The 18,637-nt window shown below is 46.4% G+C and overlaps 1 protein-coding gene across 1 annotated transcript; it reads right to left on the minus strand.

Annotated features, from left to right (window-relative positions):
* Positions 1-3,396: 3,396 nt before the first annotated feature.
* Positions 3,397-16,655, minus strand: LOC134395505 (C-type lectin domain family 2 member D-like). The gene is made up of 6 exons (XM_063121669.1): positions 16,628-16,655; positions 13,730-13,828; positions 11,954-12,129; positions 11,365-11,471; positions 3,966-4,104; positions 3,397-3,477 (listed from the first exon to the last, which is right to left on the minus strand). Exons 1-5 carry the CDS (start codon positions 16,653-16,655, stop codon positions 3,981-3,983), a joined length of 534 nt encoding a protein of 177 aa, XP_062977739.1. The 3' UTR covers positions 3,397-3,477; positions 3,966-3,980.
* Between the last annotated feature and the right edge of the window lie 1,982 nt (positions 16,656-18,637).

Genomic DNA, 18,637 nt, shown 5'->3' on the forward strand with positions numbered 1-18,637 from the left:
AATGGCCTCTCATTGTGCTGCAGGGAGAGAACAATGGGAAGGATGCTTACATGTAGCACTGGCCAGGGAAAGGGAGTTCCACTCTCAGCCTTCCTTCCTTTGTTTACTTTTTTATCTCACACCTAATGGCCAGTTACTTTAAGGGAAAAGGTTTCTATTAAATAAAGGGATATAAATCAATGGTGGCAGTGGAAAGGCAGGGATTAGCCAGGGGTAAGTGGTGATTCTCCACATTTGGGGATGGGGTGGGTTTGTCCCAGTGTATAGGCCTCCACCCCAAGACCAGGTTTGCCACATCTGGTGGTAACTGTGGGATACGGATTTATCAAACAGAGATTTATTTATAGGAGAATACAAAACAACAGATTCAAATTGGAAAGATTTTTATAGTGTTAACATCACAAGGCTAGAAAGGGGGGAAATGGCTGAGTCTGCGCTAAAATAAATGGGCAGTTACCTGGATATAGAAGAGCTGATTAAAGCCTGTCAAGAAAGGAACTCTCCTATGACAGTAAACCCTCAAATTAAGAATATTGTGAATACAAAATAAGCCTTTATTCCAGAGTCTGTGGGAGAGAAAACATCTACATTGGAGGCTAGGAAAAGGCAGCAGGAGGCTGAATGACAAGAATCCCTGAAGCAGGGATCAAAGACCCAGGCCTTGGCTAGACCTACCTGTTAGTGCGCCACGGAGGAGTGAAGATCTTGTGACAGTTTTATCACGAGATCCCCTCTCTCTTTACATGTGACGCGCGACGACCTCAGAGGGAGAGGCGTCACGCCCACCATTTAAAAAAAAATCTTAAAGGGGAAGATGCGCACAAGCGCTTGTGCACAAAAGGTGAGTGTTTGTTTTTTTAAAAAATAATTATTTCCCCCGCTCCCCCACCCCAGATTGGCGCAGTGCTCCTGAGGAGCTTTGTGCCCCATGCGTGGGTCCCAGTTCCTCGCGAGGAGCCGGGACAAACCGCAGCACCCGGCCACACGTTCCATGGTCTGGGGCTCAGCCCAAGACTGCGGAAAAACCGGGTCTAAAGGGTAGGGTGAGATCCTGGGGCAAGGGAGGGATCATCCCTCCCTGATCCTGGGATCCCCTGTGCATCATGTGGACACACAGGGACGAGCCCGGGGATCATCCCGGGATTTCGCCCCATTTAGCTATGGCCCCCGTTTTGCCACAGGCCTGTTTTTCCAACATTGCAAATATTCCCCAGATCAGGTTTCTACTTCCCACTTGTATCACCATGTGAGGAATATTGCCCCAACAAGTTTGCCACTTTGAAAAACAGCATAGTGGGCATTCTTTCTTATCAACTCACAATAAATGCTCCAGTCAAGTTGTGGCAACTTGACTGGAGCTCCAACACTGAGTTTGATTAGACAAGAAGCTATCTGCTTGCCAAGAAGGGTTCCAGCCTGCCCCGTTAAGAAGCAGGCTGTAGCTCTGAAATCTAGTGGAAGTACCTGCATCACTAGGCTGGATTGTACTGGTCTAGACACATTAGGCAGCGTTATGAAGAATGAAATAGGTGCCTCAAAGGCAAAGATTAGTGTAACAAAGGACACAAAGATTAGTTTGTGTCCGAATTCTTGGGGTTTGTCTGGGCACGCTGCCCACATCTGTATCTCCGTCTAATTAGCTGGTCTATTGGCAGCTTTCCCGGACAACTACGGGGAATACCATTGCTTTAACTATGCGGACCTTTGTTGTCAGTGTGGTGTCTCTACTCTTAACTATTTTATCAAGATTTGTCATTGCTACTTGAACTATTTATTTATTTATTTATTTATTTCATTTCTATACCGCCCAATAGCCGAAGCTCTCTGGGAGGTTCACAAAAATTAAAACCATGAAGAGCATAATAAAACAACCAACAATTTAAAAACACAAATACAAAATACAATATAAAAAGCACGACCAGGATAAAACCACACAGCAAAAATTGATACAGGTTAAAATATGAAATTAAAACAACAGAGTTTAAATTTAAGTTAAATTAGGTGTTAAAATACTGAGAAAATAAAAAGGTCTTCAGCTGGTGATGAAAGGAAAACAATGTAGGCGCCAAGCGAACCTCTCTGGGGAGCTCATTCCACAGCCGGAGTGCCACAGCGGAGAAAGCCCTCCTTCTAGTAGCCACCTGCCTCACTTCCTTTGGCAGGGGCTCACGGAGAAGGACCCCTGTGGATGATCTTAAGATCTGGGCAGGCACATATGGGAGGAGGCGTTCCTTCAACTAACCTGGCCCCAAACCGTTTAGGACTTTGAATGTCAATACCAGCACTTTGAATCAGGCTCAGACCTGGACTGGCAGCCAATGAAGTTGTAGAAGGACTGTACAGAGTAGCTATATTGCTCAGTATATTAAAGATTTTTAAATACTTCTATTATCTTCATATTACATGTGATTATTGACACTGATACGGTCACCAATACACCCACCCCTTTCTCCCATCTCACTATATTTAGAAGCTATCATGGTGCCCATTTTCATGTTTCTATCTTAAAAACTAAAAAGGTTATAGGCATTTTTCTTTTCCAATGTAAGTCTAAGGGAGAAAATCCGAACCTCTGGATCTCGCTTCGGATCTGGATCGGTTTGGAAGAGGTCCGGGTTGATCAGGAATAGTTCAGTCCCAATCAGGAAGGTCCAGATTGGGATTGGTATCCAAAGTGGATCGGGGGGGGGGGGGGTTTCCCTGCACAGCTGTAATATTAATCAATGGGTTTGGAAGCAGCCAATTTCTGCTCTGGAAGATCGAATGCTCCACGGATGTTTGCAGTTACTAGACAATTCCAGGGCAGCGTGCACACCCCTAACAATCACCATCCAAATTTCAACTTTAGACAACTTTCTTATCCTCCAGCAACCTCCAACCTGGGATCAGTAGAGAGAGACTTTTTGTAGTAGTGAATAAACGTCCTTCTTCTGCAGGTGTACAGATCAAGAAAAATGCATTTCACAAGGAAAGGAGGGCATGGATATTTATTTATTTTATTTATTTATTTATTATATTTTTATACCGCCCAATAGCCGAAGCTCTCTGGGCGGTTCACAAAAATTAAAACCACAATAAAACCACCAACAGGTTAAAAGCACAATTACAAAATACAGTATAAAAAGCACAACCAGGATAAAACCACGCAGCAAAATTGATATAAGATTAAAATACAGAGTTAAAACAGTCAGATTTAAATTTAGGATAAAATTAAGTGTGAAATTATTGAGAGAATAAAAAGGTCTTCAGCTGGCGACGAAAGCAGTACAGTGTAGGTGCCAGGCGCACCTCTCTGGGGAGCTCGTTCCACAACCGGGGTGGCCACAGCGGAGAAAGCCCTCCTTCTAGTAGCCACCTGCCTCACTTCCTTTGGCAGGGGCTCATGGAGAAGGGCCCCTGTAGATGATCTTAAGGTCCGGGCAGGTACGTATGGGAGGAGGCGTTCCTTCAAATAACCTGGCCCCAAACCGTTTAGGGCTTTAAATAGGATAAGAGGCAGAGAAAGAAAACATATTTATTTTGTGTTTTAAATCTCATTTTTACATAAAAAAAGCTCAAGCCTGTATGCTTCTATCTGCAGAACAACCATTTGAGATAAGCCCAAAGTCACCTAGGGAACTTATGGCTGAGTAGAGATTTGAACCTAGTTTCCCCCACCCCTAGTCTTACACTCCCACCACTACTCCAGGGACATATTTCAGTTTGGGCACAATCTTGGGAGGGGGGCTGCATTCTAGCCTTGGGTGGGGCTAAGAGCATGAGGAACAGCCAAGGACAGAGAGCGAAGAGGGCAAGGTCAGGTGTAATGCAAAATACAAAACAGTTCAATCCGAAGCAAGACTATTCAGGTGTAGACCTGATGGGAACCCTCCCCACTCCCAGAGGCATATCCAGCCTGGGGGCAGAGGTCCCGTATCCCAGCACTTCACCATGCTGCCTCAATCACAAGAGGTAAGCCTATGTACCGTCTATGTTTCATTTCAGGTTTTTGATGGGTCAGTTTTCCTGCAGAGCCAGTGATGTTCTATGTCGCACTTCGAGCTGCTGGCTTTGGCTTCATCATTTAAATATGCACAATCACCTCCATTTCCAAGAACCTCCAACCTGAAACACAAGCTGGAGTCAAGCAAGGTTCAAATGTTTCCCCCAACAGCAACGAACAGGTATCTCGACATCTTGGGGGGAAATACAATTCAGCAATTTAGAAACTGGAAACACATACAGTACACACTATGAAATCCCATCTCTGTCTTTTGTGGATGGGATTTGAACCCTTGGGCATAATTCTGTTTTCCCGCCATATCCTGTTCACCAATTTGTTCTAGAAATATTTAAGTTAAGAGTTAAGCCTCACTTCTATTAATTAAAACAGAAACTTTAAAATGCTGTAACTTCGGAACTAGATTTTCACTAGTTTTGGGGGCCCATAAATTAAATTGAATTAAAGGGAATTTAAATGGAATTAAATTAAATAAATCAATGTTAAACATCCTATATCCAGGCTTGAATATGTATGTGTGTGTGTGTGTGTGTGTATAATTTGTATTGACTCTGAATGTACATATGTGATGTATTATTTATTTATTACATTTATATACCACCCCATACCCGAAGCTCTCTGGGTGGTTTACAAAAGTTAAAAACAGTAAACATTAAAAAAGTATACAAAATTTTAAACCATCAAAAACATAAAAAAACAGTATAAAAACAACAGTATCCATTTAAAAACAAAAGTTCTTGAGTCAGTTAATAAACAAACTTAGCGTTGTTAAATGCTGTTAAATGCCTGGGAGAAGAGAGAAGTCTTGACCTGGCACCTGAAAGATAACAATGTTGGCGCCAGGTGAGCCTCATCAGGGAGATCATTCCACAGTCCGGGGGGGGGGGGGGGGCACCACCGAAAAGGCCCTCTCCCTTGTTGCCATCCTCCGAGCTTCCCTCAGAGTAGGCACTCGGAGGAGGACCGTGTTATATGTTCAAACCTCCTTGTTCCAGTTATCAATCTGGCTGCAGCTTCCAAACCATCTTCAAAGGCTGCTCCACATAGAGTGTATTGCAGTAATCTAATTTGGAGGTTACCAGAGTATGGACAATTGAAGCTAGGTTATCCCTGTCCAGATAGGGGTGTAGCTGGGCCACCAACCGGAATTTGTAGAAAGCACTCTGTGCCACTAAGGCTACCTGAGTCTCAAGTGACAGAGATGGTTCTAGAAGAACCCCCAAGCTGTGATCCTGCTCCTTCAGGGGGAGTGCAACCTCATCCAGAACAGGTTGAACACCACCCATCTGGTCAGAAGAACCACCCACCAGCAGCATCTCAGTCTTGTCTGGATTGAGTTTCAGTTTATTAGCCCTCATCCAGTCCATTGACTCAGCCAGGCACCAGTTCAGCACATCCACAGCCTCACCTGATGAAGATGAAAAGGAGAAGTAGAGCTGCGTGTCATCAGCGTACTGATGACAACACACTCCAAAACTCCAGATGACCACACCCAACAGTTTCATGTACATGTTAAACAGCTTGGGGGACAAGACTGACCCCTGCAGAACCCCATACTGGAGAATCCACGGGGCCGAGCAATGTCTCCCAAGCACCACCTTCTGAAACCGACCTGCCAAGTAGGAGTGGAATCACTGCAATGCAGTGTCTCCTACTCCCAACTCAGCCAGACGTTCCAGAAGGACACCATGGTCGATGGTATCGAAAGCCGCTGAGAGATCAAGGAGAATCAACAGAGTCAAACTCCCCCTGTCTTTCTCCCGACATAGGTCATCATACAGGGCGACCAAGGCCGTTTCTGTGCCAAAACTAGGCCTGAAACCCGACTGAAATGGATCCAGATAATCAGTCTCATCCAAGAGTGTCTGGAGCTGGCCTGCAACCACCCGCTCAAGGACCTTGCCCAGGAATGGAACATTTGCCACCGGCCTGTAGTTACTAAGATTTTCCGTGTCCAAGGAAGTTTTCTTCAGGAGTGGTCTCACTACTGCCTCTTTCAGATGGCCTGGGACCACTCTCTTTCACAGAGAGGCATTAATCACTTCCTTGGCCTAGCCAGCTGTTCCATCCCTGCTAGCTTTTATTAGCCAAGAGGGGCAAGGATCCAGTACAGAGGTGGTTGCACGGACCAGTCCAAGCACCTTGTCAACATCCTCAAGCTGTACCAACTGAAATTCATCCAAGAAAACTGGACAAGGCTGTGCTCTGGATACCTCACTAGACTCACCTGCTGTAACACTGTAGTCCTGGCAGATGCAAAAGATTTTATTCTGGAAGTGCCTTGCAAATTCATTACAGCGGACCTCAGATGGTTCTACCATGTCCTTGGGGCTGGTGTGCGATAGCCCCCGGACAACTCTGAAAAGCTCCACTGGGCGGCAGATTGAAGATTTAATAGTGGCAGCAAAGTGTTGGTTTTTTGCTGCCCTCACTGCCCCTGAATATGCCTTACTATAGGCACTTACCAGTATTTGGTTGCATCCACTAGGAGTTTGTCTCCATCTGCCCTCAAGCCGTCTCCTATTTTGTTTCATCGCTCCCAGCTCTGGGGTATACCATGGAGCTGTACGAGCTCTGCTCAGGAGAGGGCGCTCAGGAGCAATCGTGTCAACCGTCCAGGTCATTTCTGCATTCCACAGATCAACCAGGGTTTTGACAGGAGAGCCAGCCCTATCAGCCAGAAAACTCCCCAGAGCCCTTTGGAATCCATCCGGATCCATTAGTCTCCGGGGGCGGACCATCTTAATAGGTCCCCCACCCTTGCAGAGGGGAAAAGCTGCTGTAAATTAGGCATGTGCTCCGCTCCGATTAGAAGCTCAGAAGCAGGAGCGAATTGGCCTGCTCCGCCTTGCCCAGAGGCAGAGTAGAAGCGGACCACAGACCCCTAGAAGCAAGGCGAAGAGAAGCGCCCATTTTCGGAGCGCTCCGGTTTCCGCGTTCCGCTTCTATCGCCATCTTGAAACATTTCGCCCATAGGATTGCATTGTGGAAAAGAAAGGAGGATAACTGTGTTGTTTTTGAAGCTATCTTTCTAAAAATTCTTGTGCTTGGAGAGTCGTGGATGGGGGTCATTTTGAGACTACTCTCAGCTCTCTGCGTGGTGCGGGTCGCGCGCTAGAATTTTTTTAAAAACCGGCGGGAAAAATACCTTTTCTGAAGGGCTGAGGGGCAGAGTCAACTCCCGGTCATGATCACATGATCCCAAAGTTGGAGGAGGGGATAGGCAAAACGGGTAACTTGGGATTCTGGGAACTTCTCTTTCTTAGTCTGAACTGACTTTTCCCAGTGTTTTTTAAAACAGTAGCCCCACCAAATGCACAAACACAACCTGTGAAATCATATACTAAGCCAATAATAAGAGATAGAAACACAGCACTGCTACCCACCCTAACTTTGGGGAACAACTGAAAAGATGTGGTGCAAGGGGATGAGCTCCCCTAGGGCATCCCATGTGGATGTGCCCTCACTCTGTCCTGTACTTGGAAGGCCATCAGAGCCTTCCAAAGAGAGTAACCCGGTGGAGCAATGCCTACCATGAGTTGAAGTGACAGTTCTACTTCTTAGTGGTGGAGCAATGTTTTTCATGAGTTGAACTGACAGCCTTGCTTCTTAAAAGACTGGTTGACAAGTCAAATTGGCAGCTGCTGCTTCCCCCTCCCCTTCTTGTTATTTATTCAGCAACACTGCTGCTTTTAATTCCACCCCTCCTTTGTTTATTTATTTATTTATTCCATTTTATATGCCTTACTGGCTTATCCTTGGCTCACTTCCTTATGCCCCCAGAAATGTCTGCTGCCTGCCTGCCTGCCTTCCCTCTCTCCTCCCCTGCCCACCTCGTAGGGATGTTGTGTGTGTGTCTGGCTTTGACTCAGGGGAGAAGTCCTTCCTGCGCTCACTTGGAGTTTTGGAAGTTCCAATTCCATTTTTCAAGTGTGGAAGAAGATTCATACTCCCCAACTCATGGCATGTTGGGATTTCCTTTGAAATGCCCCCATTGAGATGTCTGCAGGTTTAAGCCCCGCCAAAAAACAGGGGATGATGGGACTGCCTTGAGTCTGGGCATGCATCTGTATCCCTGGATAAGCTATCATGGTGGCAAGTTTGAGATTTCTAACGTGCAAATTGACGGAGCTATGGAAAGGGGTGTGAATGGGGTGCCCGATTTTCATAAATTCCCCAAAAATCAGGGAATGATGGGACTGCCTTGAGTCTGGGCATGCATGTGTATCCCTGGATAAGCTGTCATGGTGGTGAGTTTGAGGTTTCTAACATGCAAATTGACGGAGCTATGGAAAGGGGTGTGAATGGGGTGCCCGATTTTCATAAATTCCCCAAAAATCAGGGGATGATGGGACTGCCTTGAGTCTTGGCATGCATGTGTATCCCTGGATAAGCTGTCATGGTGGCGAGTTTGAGGTTTCTAACGTGCAAATTGACGGAGCTATGGAAAGGGGTGTGAATGGGGTGCCCAATTTTCATAAATTCCCCAAAAATCAGGGGATGATGGGACTGCCTTGAGTCTGGGCATGCATGTGTATCCCTGGATAAGCTGTCATGGTGGTGAGTTTGAGGTTTCTAACATGCAAATTGACGGAGCTATGGAAAGGGGTGTGAATGGGGTGCCCGATTTTCATAAATTCCCCAATAATCAGGGGATGATGGGACTGCCTTGAGTCTGGGCATGCATGTGTATCCCTGGATAATCTGTCATGGTGGCAAGTTTGAGGTTTCTAACGTGCAAATTGATGGAGCTATCGAAAGGGGTTTGAATGGGGTGCCCGATTTTCATAAATTCCCCAATAATCAGGGGATGATGGGACTGCCTTGAGTCTTGGCATGCATGTGTATACCTCCATGAGGTGTCATGGTTCCAAACTTGAGGTTTCTAACGTGCAAATTGACGGAGCTATGGAAAGGGGTGTGAATGGGGTGCCCGATTTTCATAAATTCCCCAAAAATCAGGGGATGATGGGACTGCCTTGAGTCTTGGCGTGCATGTGTATCCCTGGATAAGCTGTCATGGTGGCAAGTTTGAGGTTTCTAACGTGCAAATTGATGGAGCTATCGAAAGGGGTGTGAATGGGGTGCCCGATTTTCATAAATTCCCCAAAAATCAGGGGATGATGGGATTGCCTTGAGTCTTGGCATGCGTGTGTATACCTCCATGAGGTGTCATGGTGCCAAACTTGAGGTTTCTAACTTTCACAGAAAAAAAGTTGTATACTTTTTTAGCTTAATGCAAGCCTATGGGGAGGGGAAACGGAGCTCCGATCCGGATCCGGAGCTCCGATCCGGATCCGGAGCTCCGAGCGGAGTGGAGCGGACATGGGTGGAGCGGGGGCGGAGCGAAGCGGCCCAATCCGCAAATCATGGATCTGGAAGTGAAGCGGAGCGGGGGGTCCGTGCAAACCCCTACTGTAAATCTAACCCTCAGCAAGCAGTGATCCGACCATGACAAAGGGACTGATGTAAGGTCCCCCGCTTCCAGATCGCCATCTCCATGTCCAGTTGTGAAAATCAGGTCAAGAGTATGCCCTGCTACATGCGTTGGACCGATGACATGTTGGGACAGTCCCATGGTTGTCATGGAGACCATGAAATCCTGAGCTGTCCCAGATAAGGCGCCCTCAGCATGAATGTTGATATCCCCCAGAACCAACAGTCGGGGGATCTCAGCAGTGCAGCCGAGACCACCTCCGTCAGCTCACCTAGGGACTCTGTTGAGCAGACTCCCTAGGTGAGCAGCAGGATGGGCGGTACACCAACAGAATCCCTAATCTGTCCTGCTGACCCAACATGAGGTGCAAACACTCCAGACCAGTAGTCACATGGACAGGGAGCCTGCAGAGGGAGATGAAATTCCTATAGACCACAGCAACCCCCCCTCCCCGGCCCTCACGTCTACCTTGATGCTGAACCAAGTACCCTGGTGGGCATAGCTGGGAGAGACTGACTCCTCCCTGCACACCCACCCAGGTCTCGGTTATACATGCCAGATCGGCTGCCTCATCCACAATTAAGTCGTGGATGAGGGAGGTCTTATTATGCACCAATCTGGCGTTTAAAAGCAGAATCCGGAGGCCTGAAGGCTGGCTGACAGAGCAACCAACAAACCTGTGGATGTGAGGAGGACCGGAACACGGCACAGCCATTAACTGTTTGGGCTGAGTTCCCTTTACCTGGCAGGTTGTCCTCACAACACCGTATCTCCCTCTACCCATCACTACACTAATTGGGGGGCCCTCCAATCCCCCCTCCTGGCTCTGTATCCCCCCCTCCCAGGCACATAGTTGAGACCTTCAGAAAAAGAAAAAGAAAAGAGCAGCAACAGGCTGACAGGGCGCAGCAGCGTAGCTGGCTCTCCCCCTGCCCTGGGCGATGGCAGAAGTTCCCGCTTTTCCTGCAGGCACTGGCTCTCCCAGGACACCTCAGCCAGCCGGCTTATATATCCCCTCCAGGGAGGGGACAGATGGGGAGTGTTAGCAGCAGCTGGCCGAGTCCCTGGGGGCCTGCAGTCCCTTCAGGGTGCAGCAGCAGCAGCAGCAGCTGGAGTACAACCGGGAGAGGGAGGCGGTGGCAACACTGCAGGCAGGCAGCAGCAGCACAGGTGATGACTCTCCCCCTGCCCTGGGCGATGGCAGAAGTTCCCCCTTCCCCTGCAGGCACTGGCTTATTTGACACCTGTAACCAGAACTACAAAACAACAACAACAACAAAAAGGGGGAAAAGGAACTAGACTTTCACCAAAGGGAAAGGACCATGACTCAGTGGTAAAGCCCATGCTTTGTATGCAGGAAGTCCCAGGTGCCACCACGTAGCAGGTGAAGTCCCAGGTGCCACCACGTAGCAGGTGAAGTGGTGTCTGCTTGAAACTCTGGAGAGCCATTGCCAGCCACAGCAAACAACAGTGGGCAAGCTGGACTAATAGACTGAACTGGTTTAGGGTGACCATATGGAAAGGAGGACTGGGCTCCTACATCTTTAAAAGGGGATTTCAGCAGGTGTCATTTGTATGCAGGCAGCACCTGGTGGAATTCCTTCTTCATCACAACAGCGAAAGCTGCAAGAGCTATACTAGAGTGACCAGATACAAAAGAGGGCAGGGCTCCTGCAACTTTAATTGCTGTGATGGAGAGGGAATTTCAGCAGGTGTTGCTGCATGCATACAAATAACACCCGCTGAAGTTCCCTTTTCTATGCAACGGTTAAAGATGCAGGAGTCCTGTCCTCCTTTCCATATGGTCACCCTAATTCATCTTAACCCTCAACTTCAGATGAAGTACTTTGGTTTGTTCAAATTTACGCTTCTGGGGGATAAGAGATTCAGTATTGAAGACTAAAAGGGAAAGAGGAGAAGAACTCACGTTGCTTTTTCTCCGTGTGGCCCTTTCCAGGGCTGATTGGGCTCTCTCATAAGACCAATCCAAAGAGGATCCTTGCCTCTGAGAAGCATTACAAAACGCATTAAATCCTAGAAGAGATGGATGATGTTAGAGCCCTTGAAATGGCAGAGACACATGCCAAAATCAGATCATATATGCACTTACTCAACAACTATCTCCATAAAAATAGAATGTAATTTTTAAAAAAATTAAAATGAAAGAAATATATTTGCTGTGCTAAAGGTTTGCCGCTAGAACCCTATTTATTTGTATTAATTTTAGAAACACCTTCGCAATGATGTGTTAATTTTCACACCCACAAACATGTGATTTCCTTTGCATCCATTCAGAAGACACCTTAAACCATGGTTTTAATCACCATGGTTAAAGCCATGGTTTGAGGTTTCTTCTGAATGGGGCCAATATTATTTTCATGTTGTCTGCTGAGGCTTGATGCATTACTAATACAGCCTTCAAGCTGCATAATGGCTGAGCATGGCCAATAAAGCAACAGTTGCTCTACACAAAAGGACCAGCAGCCTATGACGGACAAAATATTTGCTCTTCTCACCTTTTCCTCATTTCCAATCCTAGCCAAGGAAGCATTATGTAACGAGCAAAAGGTTTGACTACTCGTCCAATTCTTTTCTTCATTTGAACGGTATAAACAGGTATCTTGATGCAAAATCCATTTATTCGGACACCATACAACACGAGGTTGCGGGGAAACACCATCAGAGCTCTTTGCTAGAACCAAGAAAGGTACAAAGAATTAGATTTTATTACACACACACACATACACACACACACATCCAACAAGAAGCATGAACAGAAACTGGAGTCATCAGGCTGAGAGCTTTATCACACCAGCGTTACACTGTGCAGTCACTGCGAATTGCATGCAAAGGACTCCGAAGTTTTCCAGCTTAAAATCTGCTTTTATTGTGAAGTACTCCCATGCAGCCTGCTTTAATTGCGCTTCAAAGGCAAAAGCCTCGCTGTATTTTGCTACTAGTTTTCGAGTGTATCATTTGTTGTTTTCTGAGCAGCCACTGGGGCACAGGAGCAGGATTTGAAGAAAAATTAAACAACTGCTTACATCTGCGTAAGCTTTAAAGATAAAGATATCAAAATTGGCACAGTAATAGATATTAAGGAGAGCTTTAAGCATACCAAATTTGAATCAGATTGGGTCATCCGTTGATTTTTTATGATTTTTTTTACATTTCCCCCCTTAAACCCATTTCCTGGTATGCAAAGGATCTAGCCGCCCGGTAGCAACAACAACAACAACAACAGTGACAGTTTAGTGCTGTAGGGGATAATTTGAGGAAACAGGTACGTGGGAAGGAACACAAGTTCGAACCTTCCCCATGGAGCTGAGCACCAGGAGGGATGGGGCAGGAATGAGGCAGCCAGAGGGGGACGCTGAGAGGGTTGCCAGGCACCCGAACCACCTCTCCCCCTCTGACCTCCCTCTGGCTGCCCATTCCTACCCCCCCCCATTTTTTAAAATCATCATCATCATCATCACCATCTGTATCTGTGCAGATACCGATAATAAAAAAGGAGGGAGGAACAGGCCCTGTTCCTCTCCACCCCCGTTTTTGATTTTTAAAGAGGTGCAGGCCCTATTCCTCTTCTCCCCTCCCCCCGTTTTTATTATTATTATTTACCATGGGGCACAGGGCTCTCCTGAGCTCCTGGAGGTCCACCCCCTTCCCTGTCCAGCCCATGGTGACCAATCAGGGGTCGCCATGGGCTGTGACAAGCCTCCGCTGCCAAAAAAAGTCGGGGTAAGTACCTGACTTTTGGGGAGTGGAGTTTCCAGGGTTTGCCCCTGGGTGGCTTCGCAATGGCGGCTGCGTCATGTAGATGACCTGCCACTACTGCGAATCCACCTGGGGCAAAACCTTCATCTAAACATGCCCTTTGTGTGTGTGTGTGTGTGTGTGTGTGTGTGTGTGTGTGTGTGTTGGGGGTAGATCTAGAACAAGGCACAGGAAGAAAGAGTTAAATATACTCATAGTTTCACTTTCCTAATGTTTGACATCTTCACTTGGGTTTGTTAATAAGTAATTATCTGTGTGTGTCCCTCTTTCTCTTACATGCACACACACCCCGTTAGAAATTCTTATGAGGGAGCTTTCACATCATGGCTACTTTGGCCCTTAGTCCACATTTTACAGGGATTGGGATGATTGATCCATTGCTTTGGCAAAGCTTTCTGATACTACAATACTTGAAAGCCAGACAATAAGATTTTGACCTGCTGACTGAAGGTGTGCAGCTGCATTAGCTCCAAGAGAAAGTTTAGGAAAGTAACACCAAAGTTTGGGCAGCTCACCTCTCCCAACGGCAAAGCCTATGAAAAAGACAATCACCGAAGCAAGGACAACAGCAACAGCAACAGCAACTATGATGTATTTGGGCTTCTTGCAAAACTCTGGAACACAAGGAAAAAAGAACAGCCAAAGCCATAAGCATTTGTTAGCCTGATTCAATGAAGCACTAAGAGAACTTAGCATTGTTAACATATGCATGTGATGCTACAACTGAAAAACAGGCACTTCCACATTACAATTGATTTTGGACATCTAATATTACGTGTTTTAGAGAACCTAAATTCACCTGCAAGACAGCATGAAGGCTGAAATTGAAGCATCTGCCGCTGTAAGATGTGAAGTTGCAACTGATCTCTCTGTCAAAGTCAACAAGACTGTGGGAGAATCTCCCCTCTCAGACACTGCTGTCTCTGGAACAAATCTACCCCTCCTCCACCACCACTCCTTTCCCCCCTTTCCGTCTTAACCACCATCCCCAAAATCTCCCAGAAGCCAGTGAGGTGTAGTGCCTAAAGTGTTGGACTGGGAGTTGAGAGATCTGAGTTCTAGTCCCCACTCGGCCATGGAAACCCACTCGGTGACTTTGGGCCAGTCACAGCCGCTCAGCCCAACCCACCTCACAGGGTTGTTGTTGAGAGGATAAAGTGGAGAGGAGGAGATTATGTATGCCGCCTTGGGTTCCTTGGCGGAAAAAATGCGGGATATAAATTTTTATTTATTTATTTATTTATTTATTTATTTATTTATTTATTTAAAACATTTATTTCCTGCCATATATCATTAAGATCTCAGAGCGGCATACAGATAAAAACATACAGTATAAAACAATAAATATGCACAGTTAAAAACAAATTAAACCATGATCCAAGTTAAAACAATATATAATTTAAAAGCAGTAAAAGCATTTAAAACTGTTAAAACAATGTGCCAGTGAGTTTAGCCATCAAAGGCTTTGTTAAAAGCCATGTTTTCACTTGGCGTCGAAAAGAGATCAGTGTTGGTGCCAGTCGGGCCTCCAAGGGGAGGGCATTCCACAGTCGGTGTGCCACCACAGGGAAAGCCCTCTCCCTTGTCCCAACAGAGCGTATATGTTGCATTGGTGGGATGCGGAGAGGGGCTTCTCCAACAGATCTAAGGTCTCAGGCAGGCATATATAAGCATTTTGTTTGGTCCGTGAATCACAATGTAAACTCGGAAATGTACAGTCCTTGACCACAGACTGCATCCAATCCATGTTCAGTTCAGAAGGTGTGAACTGGGTAGATCCTGAGAAAAAAATGAACTGAACTGAATTTCTCATAAGCCTGACACATCAGAGTGCAGTATAAATAAAAAATGTTCTTGACCTATTGCTGGAAGACCACTAGCGAGGGCTCCCTCCCTGTATGTAAATGCAATACATACAGAAAATTACACAATTTCAACTGGAACTGATCTCTGACTTGTTGCTCCATGGCTCACCCGGAACACCTAAAACCTACAAATTTTGGGCAAATACGTCTCCAGCTGTGCACCTGATGTATAACAAATGCAAAACACATTTAATCAAGTGAGGAAGCACGAGTGCACAATAATAGCAAGAGGGGCATAGCTTTTGTCAAACTAAAAGTGGCAAGTGAGTGGAGTACACTGTGGCCACTATTTTGGGGGCACCCCCCCCCCACACATTTAGAGGTGTCACACCCCACCTGGCAATCAATTCCTTTAAAAAAAATGTGTGCTGGTCAATCAGCCATTGCCTTGAGGGGGTCGAAAAGTGGTTCCAAAAACAGATCAAGGTGGTCTGGGCCATTGGGTGGAGCATGTGGAGGCATCACACCCTACCTGGAAATCCATCCCTTTTTGAAATGTGTGCTGGCCAATCAGCCATTATGTTGAAGGGGTCCAAAAGTGGTTCCAACCAGTCGGTGCCATTGGGCTGAGCACTTTGAGGGGTTACACCACACCCCGAAACCCATCACACACAAAATGGCCACCCATACACAAAATGGTGGCCTGGGAGGCTGGAAATGGGCTGTATGGGGTCCCTGGGATGCGGGGAGTCCCTGGGGGATGTCCAGGGAGTGGCCTGGGCCCCCCAAAAACCCAATCCAAAATTTGTTCAGTCTCCTAAAATGGGGGCATGCCCCCAAAATAGATGCCACAGTGTTCCCCACTCACTTGTCACTCTCAGTTTGATGAAAGCCAAGCCGGCTGCCTGAGAACCAGCTTCCGCTGGGATCGAACTCAGGCCGTGGGGAGAGTTTCAGCTGCAGAAACGGCTGCTTTACTGCTCTGTGCCACACGAGGTGCCACACCAACAAAACAAACAACAAAAATTCAAGCAACACACACAAACAGACATAAGAACACAAGACCAGCCATGCTAGATCAAACTAAAGTCTCATCTCGTCCAGCATTCTGTTCACACAGTGGCCAGGTGTGTGTGAGAGACAGGCTGTGGTGCTGTAAGGTTTGTAGGAAGCTTTTATTGATATCCAAGAAGCTTCATGGATGTCAGTAAAAACTTTCTACAAATCTTACAGCACCGGAGCCTGTCTCTCACCTACACCTGTTGATTGGTGCTTCTTCCCCTCCCATTCACACACAGTGGCCAGCCAGTTTCCCATGGGAAACCCACAAGCAGAAACCCACAAGCATCCTCCTGCCCATGTTCCTCAGCAACTGATATTCAGAGGCATAAAGCCTCCAATACGGGAGGCAGCTCAGGTAGCATATATAGCCATCAATAGCTTTATCTTTCTCCAAACTAGCTAACATACACATGCCTTTTAAAAAAAAAAAAAAAAAAAAAACACACAATCCCCCCCCACACATACATGCACAATATAGGCAAAACAGCCCCAGGATCCCGGTTCCCCATGCCCTAGGATGCCCACACTGACCACCCTGTAGCTCACCTTTTTTGCTTTCTGGGTAGCTGGGCATACTTGGAAACAAAGCACTGGGCTACAGCCACTTTGCCATTTTTATTTTCTAAGGAACCGTCTGCAGCCAATGTGAAGAACAGAGGGATAGTTAGAAATAAAACTAACCGTGGAGGATGGTACTTTGCTTTGCAGTAGGCCAGCCTCCTGGTTTATTTATTTTTTAATGTTTAAAAAAGAATAATCAGAAGGAGCTAGTATACTATTTATTTTATTTATTTATTTATTACATTTTTATACCGCCCAATAGCCGAAGCTCTCTGGGCGGTTCAGAAAAATTAAAACCATCATAAAACAACCAACAGGTTAAAAGCACAAATACAAAATACAGTATAAAAAGCACAACCAGGATAAAACCACGCAGCAAAATTGATATAAGGTTAAAATACAGAGAGGAATATCTGTATCTGAATAAGGGCTGGAATGATGCTACTTGAGTTTATCTAGGAAATGACTAACTAGTATCACTCTAGATTAATTTACCACAAGTGCCACAACATAACTGAATATAATTCCCACTACAATTTGTGGCTTATTATCAGAAATTTAAAACCCCAATCAAAAAATAGCTAATCACGCTTCTTCTCCTGCACACAGCAGGAGGTAACAGCAACTTCTGCCTTTAAAAATAAATCGGACTTACTGGGGTGTTTTTTTTGTCATGTGAAGAAAGCTAGAAGGGGCAGGAAGCGCACGGGAGGCAGACGTCGTTGTGAGAAAGACCCGTGAAAATCCATGAGTGCCCAGTAATGAGCATGCAATAAAACACTTCTCTGATGGAGCTCAATGTGCCACATCACACAGACACAGTGGGCTCATCGAGGGTTATTTAACTGATGATCATAGAATAGTAGAGTTGGAAGGGGCCTACAAGGCCACTGAGTCCAACCCCCTGCTCAATGTAGGAATCCACCTTAAAGCATACCTGAGAGATGGTTGTCCAGTTACCTCTTGAATGCCTCTAGTGTGGGAGAGCCCACGACCTCTCTTGATAACTGCTTCCATTGTTATACTGCTCTAACCGTCAGGAAGATTTTCCTGATTTCCAGCCGGAATCTGGCTTCCGGTCACTTGAGCCCATTAGTCCATGTCCTGCACTCTGGGTTGATTGAGAAGAGATCCTGGTCCTCCTCTGTGTGACAACCTTTCAAGTATTTGAAGAGTGCTCTCATGTCTCCCCTCCATCTTCTCTTCTCCAGGCTAAACATGCCCAGTTCTTTCAGTCTCTCTTCATAGGGCTGTGGCGCATGCCAGTTGAATATGCAACTCCTGATAAGACGGTGGCAGTGGTGGGGTGACTGGGGGTTGTACCATGTCCTGCAAAGCTGGCCATTGTGGATTATTACATGGTTAAACAAGGGTTATTAACTCTCAAATAACTCCAGATGGCCGGGGTTTGCATGATACAGCACAACCTCCAATTGCATATTCAAAATGGCAGCCAGCATGCACTATGGCTCATCGTGGGTTAACTAAGTAACCCATGATCAGCTGGCCATGTTGTGCGAACAACGTCTATAGCTGCTTGGCAGAGTGCAAGCGTTGCTTGCAGATATTCCCACATCTGACCCCTGGCATTTCCAGATATGGCTGGAAAAACTGCTGCCTGAAGCCTTGAAGAGAGAGCCACAGCTATCTGAGGTATTGAACGTATTTTGGGGATTAGGGGTCAGAATCTTGGAGAGTTCCTTAAGAGTTCTGGCTTGATCGGAATGATATCCAGAATGGATTCAGAGCTCCACCAAAATTGGAGCCACCAGCCCTCACTGGATCACTCTCCATCTTACCCCGAAGGAAGTAACGCCCTTTCAAGAAGCAAAAATTAGGCAGCAGCCTGGCAGATGTGTGGGGACACACAGACCACAAGTCTTTGAGTCTTCCCAACCCCATCTGCCTCATTCACCACCCTCTCGACCTGCTTGGGACTGTCAACACCGCTGTTGCTGCGCTCCGATCCTAATGTGGAAGAAAGGAGCATTGTGA

Source organism: Elgaria multicarinata, chromosome 3 (genome assembly GCF_023053635.1).
Source record: "Elgaria multicarinata webbii isolate HBS135686 ecotype San Diego chromosome 3, rElgMul1.1.pri, whole genome shotgun sequence".
In the NCBI taxonomy this organism is placed as follows: Eukaryota; Metazoa; Chordata; class Lepidosauria; order Squamata; family Anguidae; genus Elgaria; species Elgaria multicarinata.